A 14,286-nucleotide genomic window follows, 5' to 3' on the forward strand; every position below is an offset into this window, starting at 1 on the left:
TACCACATCCCCCAATTTGTGTATCATCTGCAAACTTTATCAGTGATTTTGTTTTCTCTTCTAGGTCATAGATAAAAATATTAAATAGTGTCGGTCAATCCTCTGGAACCCCACTGGAAAAAGACCCAGGATGGAAGGCAACAACATGTCTTCACGCAGATGACCAGACATATGAATTTCCATACCCTGGGGAGACTGGCATATCAAGAGAAAGAATTTGGAAGCCTATGGTCTATTTCTTGACATGTATGATCAGTGATCCATTGTTGTACACTGTAACCCTCTTATCATTTCCACTTTACATGTGCTATTCATTGAACACTTAAGTTTGTCTTCTCTTACTGCCAGTTTTCTTCAGGGAACCAGCACCCCCCGCTTTGACTCAAATTTTACCTACTTACGCCAAAAAAAAGTTATCAACGCCCCACACCCCCAAATATTGCCTTGATGAAAACTGCCAGAAGTCTTGTGATGCTGCAAGATTCCACTTAGCATTTTAAAAGTGCATTTACTTTGAATTCAGCAGGAAGACAAAAGCACAGATGTATTTTAAAGTGTTCAACAGTGACCAATAGGTATATACCTACCTAAAAGTGACAAGACAAACTATTATAAATAGCACACTTAGCAGATGATCCAGACACACAATTTTCCCAACGGATTTAGTGAGATAGGGTCAGTTTCTGCAGATTTGTTTTCTTCTAAAAAGATTCCTTGATGAGAAGTCTCTAGACCAATTTAGAAAATGTCAAGGAAACAAACATGCTATCAAAACAATAGTGTATCCACCATATAAGCCCCCTAGTCTCATGACAACTCTCTTCAGACAAGGACCTGTGTGTACGGAGGGCAAGCCAGAAGGAGACAAGCCAGATAAAACTGAAGGACGTTTAAGTGATGTGGCATCCATTTCTTTAAATAGCTTCTCTGACCTCAGTTTCATGGTTCAGCATTTCTGACAAATAATGAGATAGGAGAAGAGTAGCTCAGGTTTCTGTGGAATGAACAGAAGTAAGTTTGGGTCTGCAGTGAAGGACAATAGAAAGGCATAAATCATAGTGAACTATCCTTCCCAGTGGCTCTACTTCACTCAACACTTAATAGCATCAAGGAGCCCACACTTGATTTTCTTGTACCCAGAAGTAGAGAGCTGCTCAGAAAACAATTGTCCATTTTACCATTAACAGCAGCAGCACTTTTCAATAAGTATGTTATAATGTTGGGCTTTTAAATCATTTCAAGTCATGTTATGGACAAAAATGCATAGGAACATGGAAAAAACACAGGTTCCAAGCATGTGGAGACCAGAGTGCCCCATATCAAGGGATTAAACATGATCAACCTTATTAAACCAACCAACCAAGTTTATTTATAGAAGTCTGTACATTTGTAATGAACTCAGCTAGGACACCAATAAAACAAAAACAAATAAACCCATCCCTTCCCAGTGAACGGGAGGTGTCACTCACCTTTACATGCACTTAAAAAAGCAAAAATAAGATTACATCTTCATACACAATTAGTTCTGTAACTATTCAAGAAATGGAGTCCTTTGATGCATTATTCTCAACACAGAGTGTGGTTTGCATACAGTAACTCCTTGGCTATTGCCTCTGTTCGACAGTATTTCCGCAGAAACCATTCAGACTTCCAGAAGGTTGCAAGTGGTAGCTGATAACTGGGGATGCTCAGGACATAACCACTTTACAAGTTCTGCACACGAAATTCACTGTGTGCACCCATCTTTTTAATTTGATAAACTCCATTAATTCATGTGGGAAAACAAAGCAGATGTACTATTTACAACAATATCAGGGTCTCATCACTGTTTTTATTATAAAGTCTGTATCTTAGTTTGTAACTCAGTTGTAGACGTTTACTCTGGGATGAAATGGCACATCAAGTGAAAGCATGTAAAAAGAACTGAGGAGTAAAAAGTTTCTCTGTAGTCATTGTACCCCACAATAGTTTTTAGTAATTTTTGTAGGCAATTCAAGTTTTGCCTTGCACAATTTTGCAGTTATTCTTTTGTAAATCTTCAGAAATTTTGATAGTTGGGAAACTGTCTACTGCAAATAAAGTTTTTTTATTACATATCTGTAACATCATTGTAGTTGCTGCAAAACCAAAATGATACCAAATGCATATCTATCCAGTGGATCATGATGTCTCCTACAAAGCTATAATGGCAGATTCCATAAATCCACTTTTTAAAAAAAATGTCAAAAGGACATATGTAAATGAGAGCCCACAACAGCTCCAGAGAAGTTGCTACAGACAGACAATCAGGAAAAAGTCTATGATTACATATTTACACAATAGTCCATAAAGGAGTTCCAAAGCTATGGACTATCTAGTAAATAAGCTATTAAAAAGTCCACAATTTGTTTACACAGCAAATAAGAGCTGCTTCAGAGGTGGAATTTTTTTTATACACAGTTCATTATCAATTTTCACACAATTACATGACATTTCTTTAAAACTACTGTTAAAAAATTAACAAAAGGAAATTAAAATAAGAGCTAGATTAAAGTTTCATTAAGGATCCAACAAGTAAGTCACCAAGAGTCAGACTCAGGTTTAGATATAACCACTATATGCAGCTCTTAGAAAAATAATGCTACAACACTCCAGGAGGAGGTGTCAGGATCTTCCGTTCCTTCAAGACTCAATTTAGAAGAGCATCCTTACTTGTTCAGCACTTAAGCTCATGCTTTGGTGCTTAACTCAAGCAGGGTCTCTGAATTGTCAGACCTCTAATGCTTTTTTAATTTAGTTCTTAGTTCAGTATATTCAGCTGTATTTGTTTTGAAAAGCTCTTTGTTAAATGCCACTTATATTTACACTTGGATTTTTACACCTGAGTGATTATCAAGCAGTCATCTTGTTTCTAGTCAAACATTCCATAAAGCCATACAATCCTTGTGCTAGTGTTTTACTGCACCTGTACCACTTATATATAGAAAATATGTATCAGCAACTGCCCTCAGACATTTTCAGTACAGTTTCTACCTTGTCCTTCCCCTTCCACATAATATGAACTAATTTTTTTTTTTTAAAGCCTAGTTTAGAATTACTCACAAAGCAAAAAACCAAAACCACAAACAGATTGGAGCCCAGTAAAGACAAGGTGATGTGAGAAAGATGGGACGTTGAACGATTAGTTGGATTTGTAGAAGAAATATAGGAGCCTACCTCATGAGCGCCCAGGGGCATCCCAGAAGGAGCTACTTCATTCAGTTACAGCAGGAGACTCAAGATGCTCTACAGATCTACAGAGGACGAGTCTCACACAAGAGCACTTTGTGGGACTCTCAACAAGTATGTGTGAGTAAAAAGGGGAATGTGAAGGTACACAGCTATATCAGCCAGGCCTGTTTAGTAAGAATCACATTTAATGAGTTTCTTTCTTTCAATTTCAGATGCTCAAATACAGCTGGTAGAAATTCAAAAACAGCCGTAAAGAAATGTGACAGACTGATACAAATAGTACTGCAGCATAAAAAATGATAAAAAAACACCTGAAAAAAAGTCACGTAACACCCTCCCCCCCACAAAAAAATTTACACTTTGAACCTAAGCCAGTTTTTGAAGTTTCCCTTCTCCAGAGCTAGGAGGAGGAAGAAGAGGAGGAAGAAAGTGCAGATGACCTTCAAGCCACAAAGGTCTTGTGCCAATGTTTACTCGCCATGCCTGTGGTGGTATGTACGGAGAGATCACCAAGTGCCGATGCTGCCACCACCAAAGAGATTCCTACAGAAATCCCAACTTGAGGCTAATACTGAACACAACGAGCTGCATCAACAATAAAAACAAAAAAATAAAAATAAAATCAAACTAAAAAGTGGGAGAACCCCAAATAGCACAGATCCACATTTGTGAAAGGGCAAGAAGGGAGGTCTATACAGTAAATAGTCAAATGGTTTATGTTACAGATGACTGGCAGTTTTAAAGAGTCTCTTCCCAGCTCCATTGCTGCTCCAACCCAGAAGGGGAACGGAAAAGGAAGGAAGAAGAGAAGTTGGGACATCATCATGGAGCATGCGGGATCAGAAGCAGCGGAGTGGGTATGCTCAAATAAGCCCCCGCCTTTTCTTGTAGTCTTCCAGGTTCAGTGATCGCCGAGGGGCACCATCTTTTGCTGGTGGAGCTTTGGAGGTGATGGCCAGCGTCTTAGATTCTGTGAGGAAACAACAGAAAGTCAGTGCTAGAATACATGAAAGTGGAAGTTCTTTTGCTTGGTGGTAATGATAGGAGAGAAGAGATTTCAGCCTTCCTGCCACAAAATAAACCAAGTTTCTTTGTGACAATTTCACCTTGGAAGTATGGTTAGCTTCTCTGCTAAACATTAGTTAAAGTAATAGTACATTGAACTAAAGGCATTTCCAATTATATGACAAGCATGTTCAATTTTGACTTTGCACCTCTTAAACCTGCTCTCTGCCACCAATGCTTCCATCTCCAGAAGAAACTACTCTGAAGTTACTAATGTTGCTGTCTTGCATGCTGCATTGCAGTGTTCTGACAATGAAGGACATTTGTTACATGAGCATAGCAGAGACCCAGGACAGACCTCACAAGGGAGTAAAACCAGTCAAGTTTTCTGTGCAACATTTCTTTACTTCCATAATAAAAAGCTTTGTCCAAGCTGGGTTTTTTCACATTGACTAGTACAACCTCCCTCCTTCTGACCTCGCTGACGCCCACCTCATTCTCCTTCAATTCATCCAACACACTAATGTCAAAATGCAACTTCACAAAGAATCTATCTGCTCTGAACACATACAGTCACACTCAGATCCCTATACTGGTTCTCCCTCAGCAGTAAAAGCTACATTTTGCAAAATCCCAACTTGTCATCCAATCTTACATTAGATTTAAGCTCCCTGCCGTGGTATACACTGCACTGTCTACCTTTTGGCTCTACTTTGGATTTACCTCCCTTGCTCACTTCATTCCTCCCAAGCCCTTCACTCCCACTACCCCCTTGTGTGTCCTTCAACTCTTGTCTTTCTGACTTCTTCCACTCTGACCCTTATGCCTACAAGGCCCTTCTTGGCCTGTTCTGCTATGACTTGACGTTCTCTTTCATTTCCCTCCTGAAACTACAACATAGGAACTTCCATATTGGATCAGCCCCATGGTCCTCTTCTGAACCCTTGCTAGCTCTAGTCCTCCCAGCAACTTGATGCAAGTTAATCTTCATTATTCACACTATGTTACACCCCCACCCACTCCCTACATTTATAAAGTTGTCTGTTTAGACTGCAAGCTCTTTGGGACAGGGGTCTTGTCTTCCTAGGAGTCTCAAGCCGATTGCTGGCAGTGCATAAACAAACGCCACCATCAAAAAGACTATGTAGAGAGGTAGCTACAAATTCACTGCTACAATTAACATCTTATCTCCTTACCTCATTAGGCTACTGTCTTGGTGCCCCAAGAGTTTTACTAGTAACATGAATCTCAAAGCAAAGTCACAGATGTTCCTGTGGTACAGCACCTTCTCTTAAAGGTATTTGCCAGAACTACAGTACAAAGCCCGCAAGTCCCATTCCCAAGTCTGCTGCTGATCCAGACAGCAGTTGACTCCCAACTAAAACTGGCAGCCCTGGTCCACATATTTCTGTAATCTAGCAAAAGCTGGAAAATCACCTCCCTACACATACATAAGAGACACCCACCTGAGCTGGGAACCTGGAGATCAATCTTCACATCAAAGTCATGCACTTTGAACAGGTCCTCTGAGAGGTCACTAGCTGATTTTGAGTTCACATCTTTGTCCTTCCCCTGACCCTGAAATTTAAACAAAGTTTCAGCAGTAGCAGCAGCACAAATCTGACAAAGTAGAGTCACAGAAAGAGATGAGAACGTTTTATTAGCCACCAACATGTTCAATCTGGACCTTCTGTTGTAACAGAGGCTACACATTTATCCTAATTATGAGCTTAACTGTCAAAAGTGAGTGAAAATTCACAAAATGTCACAATAACCTATAACAAACAGATAAAAAGAGGTCCAAAACGGAGACAGAGACTGAATTAGTCCAACCAAAAAGGCCTGCTGATATAACTCAAGGCCAATGTTAAGATCACGCCTGGTAAACAAGAGAAGTATGGAACTGGAAATCAATTAACCAAAATGGGTATGTAGAAAATTAGGCCTAATGGGTGAACAAAATAATGAGGGGATGGGGTATTGCCCCACCACTCCCTTTTGGGGGTCTTTAAAAGACTTTGGGGGGGAAAAAAACAATTGAAGGACGAATATGGACGCTGGCTAAAAGACTGGAGAACAGGAAAGAGCAAGCTTCACCATCAGGGCTGCCATTTTCACCATCTCTCAGACCTTGAGATCTACCATGAAACCATTAGGCCTTCATTATCCTAATCCTGAAAATATGTTCCCAGACTGGGGGTGGGGGGCAGCAGCAAAAGGGACCCAAATGACATTGCCATCTCCACCTGACTCCTGACCACCACCTGGGGTACAAGATTGTCTTCCCTGTCCCCTTGTGTGTCCTTTCCCTCCCCCACTTCATTTTCTTCTCTTTTCTATCCCTCTCCTTTTTCCTTCTGTCTAATAAAAGCCTGGCTTAGCTGGCTAAGACTGTGTATTTCGCAACACTGCTGTAACCAAAAGGTAAATAAAAGCAGCTCAACTAACTTCTTTTCTTTCCTCCAAAAGGACAGTTATTACCACTTTAATGCCATGTAACACCCTGCCAATTAGAGGGGGTGGAAAGGTTTCTTTTTGAAAATGCTCTCCAGCAAAAAGGAAGGTTGTTAACATGAAAACCTTAATAGTTTACATTTCAAATGCTCTCTTTTTTCCCCCCCGTTCTGTATTTTTAATAAAAGGTTAAAGACATTTAATGGTGTTTGCGCCATGGTCTCTGTACCCCAAACTTGTGTAACACTGTTTAATACTGGACAATAATAGCGTCATATTAAAACCTTCAATTCTTTGGGCCCATACGTTCCATCTCAATTAATACAACACTTCTCTATACCCATGACTCCAAGGCACTACGATAATACAAATAAAGAATAATAGTACCTTAAAATTAAACTGCAGGATTCTAAAAAAAAAAAAAGGTGGAGGAACACAGCAGAGGAGGGATGCAGTACTTGCCTTGCCTATGTCCTTTGGTGCATCCGGTAAAGCACCAGATCCATATTTTGCATTTAGTTGGGCGAGGATGGCAGCTTGGACAGCAGGATCCCTGGACTATGAGCAAGAGAGACAGTGAGCAACTGCATATCCTTAGTGATACCCATGCGAGATCTGTCCTGACATTAAAGCTCATAATGCTCAGATTCAGAGAGCTTAAGGCCCGAATGGACCATAAGATCATTTAGTCAGACTTCCTATATATCACACAATTACCCCTGTATTGAGCCCAATAACTTGAGTTTGGTGAAAGCACAGCTTCCAGGAAAGCATCCAGGCTTGATTTGAAGACATCAGGAGAGGGAGAATCCACCACTTCCCTTGATGATTGTTCTACTCCCATTTATACAAGGATCACATAGCCCAGTTTTGCCACAGCATTGCACCACAAAGTCATGTTGAGCTGCTTGTTCACTAGGACCCCTAAATCCATTTCAGGGTCACTGCTTTCCAGTCCACAGTCCCCCTCATCCCCCCAGGATGTTTTAGGAAACTGTTAATGACCCTTACTGCCAAAAAAAATTGTGCCTAATTTCCGATTTGAATTTTTCTGGCTTCGGCTTCCAGCTATTGGATCTTGTTATGCCTTTCTCCTCTACATTAAAGAGCCCTTTAGCATGGGGTATTTTCTCCCCATAGAAGGTACTTGTACACTGTAATCAAGTCACCTCAATCTTTTTTGATACGTTTAAGTCTCTTACTGTAAGGTATCTTCTCCAGTCCTCCAGTAATGTTCATGACTCTTCTCTGCACCCTCGCCAACTTTTCAACATCCTTTTTATACTGTGGACTCCCGAACTGTATGCAATATTCCATTGTGCTATACAGAGGTAAAACACCCCTCCCTGCACCTACTCCCATTTATACAAGGATCACATAGCCCAGTTTTGCCACAGCATTGCACCACGAAGGCATGTTGAGCTGCTTGTTCACTAGGACCCCTAAATCCATTTCAGGGTCACTGCTTTCCAGTCCACAGTCCCCCTCTTCCCCCCGGGATGGTTTAGGAAACTATGCACTCAACTAAATATTTTAAGCATTAAAACATATATTACGTTACACAGGGAGACCTTGCAGCTATACCAGCACAGAGCAGGTTGTTGACCCAAAGCTGTCCTATAAGAATTTACTAGTGAGTTCCAAAGCACCATCATCTCCCCACTCCTCCATGCCCATGTCCAGATCACTAATCCGACACACTTCGCTAAGAATAATGGGCTATAACACCTTTTCCTTGCGGTGGGTGTATTGATCCTGGTCTGAGTATGTATCACCGTTGTATCTGGACAACTGTTCCCAATAGTCCTTCCTGACTGTGACACAACAGGATATTTATTCTTTTCCTTTCTATTCCACACATGGACAGTCTGCACTGCTCCCAACCATCCTCCACTTGCCTTGGACTGACTTCAGTGTTATACTTACATTGGAAACTATCGTGGGCTTGCACTGCCGCCTAGTAAAAGGGTCCATTTGCTGGTTTTTCATATTGTGACTTTCAGCCTACAGAAGAAGCAATGAACAGTCTTACATACCTCACTACGTTCACCTGTCTTGCCTTTGTCAACCCCAACACAGACACCATAGCCATCTGCAGCATCAAGGTTAGAAAAACAACAAGCACCACCAATAACCTCTATTAGATCATATCCACAAATTTTACACTCCAATCACGCTACTCCAGGGGTCGGCAACCTATGGCACGCGTGCCAAAACACGGCACATGAGCCAATTTTTAATGGCACACTGCTGCCTGCCCGACCCGGGCAGACAGCAGCGTGCCACTAAAAATCCTGCCCGGCCCGCTCTTTTCTGCCCCCCCTTGCCACGGAGCGGGAGAGGTAAAAGCAGAGCCGCAGCATGCTCTCTGCTCCGGGGACCTTGGGGAAGGGGGTGGGAATCAGGGGTGAGCCGCTCAGGGCAGGGGGCTGGGAGCATCCCCACGACCCCAGCCCTCTGCCCTGACCCCTGCACCCCCCTCACACAGCCCCAGCTCTGACCCCTGAACCCTCCTCACACACACCCAGCCCTCTGCCCTGACCCCTGAACCCTCCCCACAACCCCAGCCCTGACTCCAGCACCCCCCACACATACCCAGCCCCCACCATGCCCTGACTCTTGCACCTCCCACATTCCCACTCCCACCCTGAGCACCAAACAGGAGCTCTTGCACACCCCGCCCCCCACATTCCCACCTGCACCCCTTGCACCAAATGGGAGCTGCCCAGGTAAGTGCTCCACACCCAAACCTCCTGCTCCAACCCTGAGCCCCCTCCCTCATTCTAGCTCCTGGCCAGACCCTGCACCCCAACCCCCAGCCTGTTCTCAGCACACTCCCACCCTCATGTCAGTGCAGAGAGAGGAAGAGAATGGCTAGAACCAGGGAGAAGGTAGGTACCTACTCTATGTGGATAAGGCCGGGACTCCAGACCAGCAGCGGGCTGAGCAGGGCCGGCAGCCGGATCCCTGGATGGCAGGAGCTGGCGGACAGAACCCCAGACCAGCAGCGGGCTGAGCCGCTCAGCCCACTGCCAGTCTGGGGTCCCGGCCATCGGCCCTGCTCAGCCCACTGCCGGTCTGGGGTTCTGGCTGCCTGCCCCTTGCCAGCTGGAGTCCCAGCCGCAGGCCCCACTCAGCCCGCTGCCAGCCTAGGTGAACGGAACCCCAGGCCAGCAGTGGGCTGAGCGGGCCGGGGTGTAAGATCAGCATTTTAATTTAATTTTAAATGAAGCTTCTTAAACATTTTGAAAACCTTGTTTACATACGACAATAGTTTAGTTATATAATATAGAGACTTAGAGAGAGACCTTCTAAAAAACGTTAAAATGTATTATTGGCATGCGAAACCTTAAATTAAAAGTGAATAAATGAAGACTCAGCACACCACTTCTAAAAGGTTACCGACCCCTGCTCTACTTCCTGAAAGACAAAGTGGAGACGCTACTTGCATTTTTCTCATGGATGTTGTGAGGCTTAATTAGTGTTAGTTAAAATACTTTGAAGTCCCTTGAATGAAAAGCACTGCAGGGCAGAGCAGTATTTCCCTCCGTTACTATACCTTCGTAAGTCTGATTTCTGACTCATGCAACACCCAATATTCTACTATTACAACCACCACGGAAACCTGCTAAGAATGTGGCTGGTCATGGGAGGGGCATGTAATTTCTTTATAATGCCACTTTCTGAGTTTTGTTTTTAAAGAACATCTTGTAGGATAAAATAATATGTATATCACCATATAATTAGCTACCCGCCACTCCCCTGAAAATTCCTTTTTTTCTTGTAGCCCAAGTATTGCTTCAACATTCCTTACCACTAGAGCCTTCTCGGACTCCACAATGTTCCATTCTCTATTCCTCTGGTTGATGTAACTGCAAAAAAGAAGGGGGGCAGAGGGGAGGGGAGAGGAGACAGAGTACAACAACAGTGTTATTTAATGCATGCTACCAAAAAGCAGGAAATCATAGAAACCCAGGACTGGAAGGGACCTTAATAAGACATCTAGTAGAGTCCTCTTCACTGAGGCAGGGTTAAGTATTATCTAGAACAGTGGTTCTCACCCCCTGGGGTGCCGCGAGCAGGTTTCAGGGGGTCCACCAAGCATGGCTGTCATCAGACTTGCTACGGCACAGGACAGAAACCCAAAGCCCTGCCACATGGGACTGCAGCCAGGGCCCCCGAATCCCACCACCAGGGGCTGAATCTGAAGCCTGAGCACTTAGCTTTGTGGTGCCCCAGGCAATTGCCCTGCTTGCTACCCCCTAACGGTGGCCCTGGCTTTTAGACGTAGAAAACAGGTGGGCCATGGAGTTTTTATAGCATGTTGGGGGGAGCCTCAGAAAGAAAAAGGTTGAGAACCCCTGATCTAGAAGACCATCCCTGACAGGTACTTGTCTAACCTGTTCTTAAAAACCTACAAAGGAGATTCCACAGCCTCCCTAGATAATTTGTTCAAGTGCTTAACTACCCTTGCAGTTAAGAAGTTTTCCCTAATGTCTAACCTAAAGCTCACTTGCTGCAATTTAAGTCCATTGCTTCTTGTCCTGTAGATATGGAGAACAATCCCCCCCCTCTTTATAACAACCTTTTATGTGCTTGAAGACTTTTGTCCGGCCCTGCCCCCGCCACAATCTTCTCTTCTCCAGATTAAACAAATCTAGTGTTTCCAATCTTTGCTCACAGGTCATGTTTACTAGACAGTTCATCATTTTGTTGCTCTCCTCTATATTTCTCCAATTTGTCCACATCTTTCCCAAAGTGTGGTGCCCAGAACTGGACAAAGTACTCCAGTTGAGGCCTTACCAGGGCTAAGTAACCCTTTATGTCCCTGGCTAGTTTAATCGCATTTTGTGCCTTGGCCTTTCTAATTTTTTCCTATATGCTTTTAATAGTCATTTTATTTAAATGACTGCTCTCACTGGCAATCACTTTCTGGCACACAACCCTTTATTTGAGATGGTTGGGAAGAAAGGTTTCATTTTTGACAACAGGAAATGGATTCTGGTGCATATGATCAGAGGGAGAGAAACAGCAAGTGAATAAGTAGCATAATTAGCAATCAAGGTATTCAGGACATAAGTATATGTACAGGAAAGACATGCCAGAACTTGCAAGTAGCACTAAATGTTTTTTGTAATTGGTTTCTCTCTTCTGTTGCCTTGTTATTGATGTGCTTTAAAGGGACAATGTCAACTTCAGGTACCTACCTGATTGCAGAAATGTTTTTTGTCCGCTGGCGATCCAGGGCCTCTGCTCTTTCTTCCAGTTCATTAAGCTGATCTTGAATCTGTTTTGCCTTGTCCTGGTCCCCCAAGTCTTCTGCCATAGCCTTCAAACAACCAGTAATTTGTTAGGCATAATTCTCCTCCCCCACAGGGCCAGTCAGATATTAGGGATAGACCTAGAGTCATCTAGCCTGTTTTACTTCAGTGCCGTTCTTACTTCTACCACTAGAATAAGAGGATCTCATTTTTTGTTCCTATACAGAAGGCTGCTATAGTTTGATTAAAACTCACCTTTCCCCTGCCCAGTACAGGAAAAGACTGATTATTATTGCAATTGTGAATTTTAGCTTATTTAATTCAATGAAAGTTTAAATCAGACTGCTCATTTAATGAGATATACAATACCACCTTTGTCATCCTTTCAGAAAGTCAAAACTCAAAAGCTTCTCTCTCACCAACAGAAGTGGGTCCTATAAAAGATATTACCTCACCCACCCTGTCTCTCTAAAACTGAAAATACACCATCACACAACCCACAACTCTGCATAAGTGAATTTCAGTAAATAATGGTTTATCGAAAAAGTTAAATCAGTCCAAAGCGTGCAAGAGCAAACTTAACAGGATACTAAATCCCTTGATTTCTTGGGTTTGTATTTTCTAGTATCAAACTTAACGAGAAAACCAAGTGTAGATTTTTCCTTGGTGTGAGAAGCTACGGCAATTTTTATTCTTCAAAGGTATTTTAAACTGTTTGACTTTTAGGCCTGTGCTATGCACATGACCAAGTAAGCCACTCAAGGCTCTGAATATTCAAGTCTCTTCACATGAGACGGCTGCATGGAAAGAAACCATAATGGCCAGTAAATGGTTCAGCCATCCATTCCTTTCAATAGGAATTTGAACAGCGGGCTGTAAAAAAAACAGTATAGGCAAGCGATTTTCAAATTCTCCAAAGAGTATATAGTAGCAACAACGAGGAAAGAAAGTGAGCTTCTACAGCCACCAACTAGGAGCGTCTCATCCTGAGGACAAGAAAGGACAGCTGAGACAGCTGCTGGCCATTGTGCCTCATCAGCAGGTGGCAAGTGCCCTCCAGTGGTGAAGGAATTTAATGATTCTGACTGGCCTCCAGATGTTCTGGAACCCAGCAGTTCTCTGCGTTCTATTTGCTGTTGAATTTATGTCAAGTTGCTGCAAAGTACGTGGTGCTTTGGTTATAACTAGCATCCAAATAAGCTTTGATTCTTCAATCAGAAGAGCTTTGCACTAAGTAGGGGAGTATCATCTCTTACCTTCTCCTTTAGTAGCTGAGTTTTCTTCATGGCATAGTTGGGAGGGGCTTTTCGGAACCTCTCTTTCTCTTTTACAATCTTTCAAAAGAATCAGAACAGAGAAGTTATAACAATATATACATTTTATAATACCTGGAGGAGCTACAAGTGACAGGCCAATCGGTACCATTAAACGTAAGACAATATTTACTTCTACAGAGCTTTTTTTTCAGCTGTATCTGACCTCTGCATTCATTACTCTACCAAAACACAAACTAACAAGTTACAACCTTTTACTATATATATGGCCTATAACAAGACTAATGACACCAAATTACACTTAGTAAATACTGAGCTAGTAAAAGAGCTGAAGAAATTTATAATAGCCAACTTTAATGTGATGCTAATAACTACTTAGGACTCCGTACTATTTTACTCTGCTCAGAGACGGTGTAACTAAGTGAAGGAACTCTTTGCAAGGCTGCAGCATAAGCCTGAGATGGGGCACAGAACACAGAGAGGATATAATAAAGTAGGAGCGGGCATTAAAAATCAGGCCTACTTAGGCCCCAAACTATTCTTTCCACCTCTTTCATTTATTCCATTTAATTTTATTACTTGTACCTTTCCCACTCACCCTCACCACAGTGAAACCAAGCACTTCTGACTTCACAAGCTCCAGAGCTCTGCTCTTGTCAGTTTTTGCTCCTTTTGAGCACTGCCCTAGTGTCACTTTAGGAGACCTTACTTACAGGGCCCCATCTCAAAGTACAGTCATTTTGTTTACCTCCTCAATGTCCTGGTCATTAAATTTGTAATTGAGGGCTTCTTTGATGGACACTTCCTTCTTGTTTATCTCATCTAGTGTAGGCAACTGCATCCCAGCAGAGAACATCTAGATATAAAAACAAAAGGTGTCAAAATCATTCTCCACTCATCAGAATATCCCTGGCAGAGAGCTGCTACGAAGAGGAAAAATTAGGGCAAACTCACCGCTTCCTTCCACTTCATGAACTCACTTTCAGTAAATTCCTGATTTGAGACAAACTCCAGACGAAACACACGCTGGTCACTGCCATGCCTGCAACAAGAAGAAAAAAAAGTTACTGGAAAACTTATGC

General features: G+C 42.6%; 1 protein-coding gene across 2 annotated transcripts in view; it reads right to left on the reverse strand.

The window, feature by feature from the left end:
- Nucleotides 1-1,343: 1,343 nt before the first annotated feature.
- Nucleotides 1,344-14,286, reverse strand: part of RTF1 (RTF1 homolog, Paf1/RNA polymerase II complex component) — a 54,452-nt gene continuing 41,509 nt past the window's right edge. For both annotated transcript variants that reach the window (XM_073348711.2, XM_073348712.2), the window contains 9 exons: nt 14,159-14,246; nt 13,953-14,060; nt 13,187-13,264; nt 11,877-11,998; nt 10,484-10,541; nt 8,596-8,673; nt 7,132-7,227; nt 5,682-5,793; nt 1,344-4,180 (listed from right to left, as the gene is read on the reverse strand). In XM_073348711.2, coding sequence (XP_073204812.1) covers nt 4,074-4,180; nt 5,682-5,793; nt 7,132-7,227; nt 8,596-8,673; nt 10,484-10,541; nt 11,877-11,998; nt 13,187-13,264; nt 13,953-14,060; nt 14,159-14,246 — 847 coding nt within the window. In that variant the 3' untranslated portion in view covers nt 1,344-4,073. The remainder of the gene's footprint in view (nt 4,181-5,681; nt 5,794-7,131; nt 7,228-8,595; nt 8,674-10,483; nt 10,542-11,876; nt 11,999-13,186; nt 13,265-13,952; nt 14,061-14,158; nt 14,247-14,286) is intronic.

The sequence above is a fragment of the Lepidochelys kempii genome, chromosome 6, assembly GCF_965140285.1.
Source record: "Lepidochelys kempii isolate rLepKem1 chromosome 6, rLepKem1.hap1, whole genome shotgun sequence".
Lineage (NCBI taxonomy): Eukaryota > Metazoa > Chordata > Testudines > Cheloniidae > Lepidochelys > Lepidochelys kempii.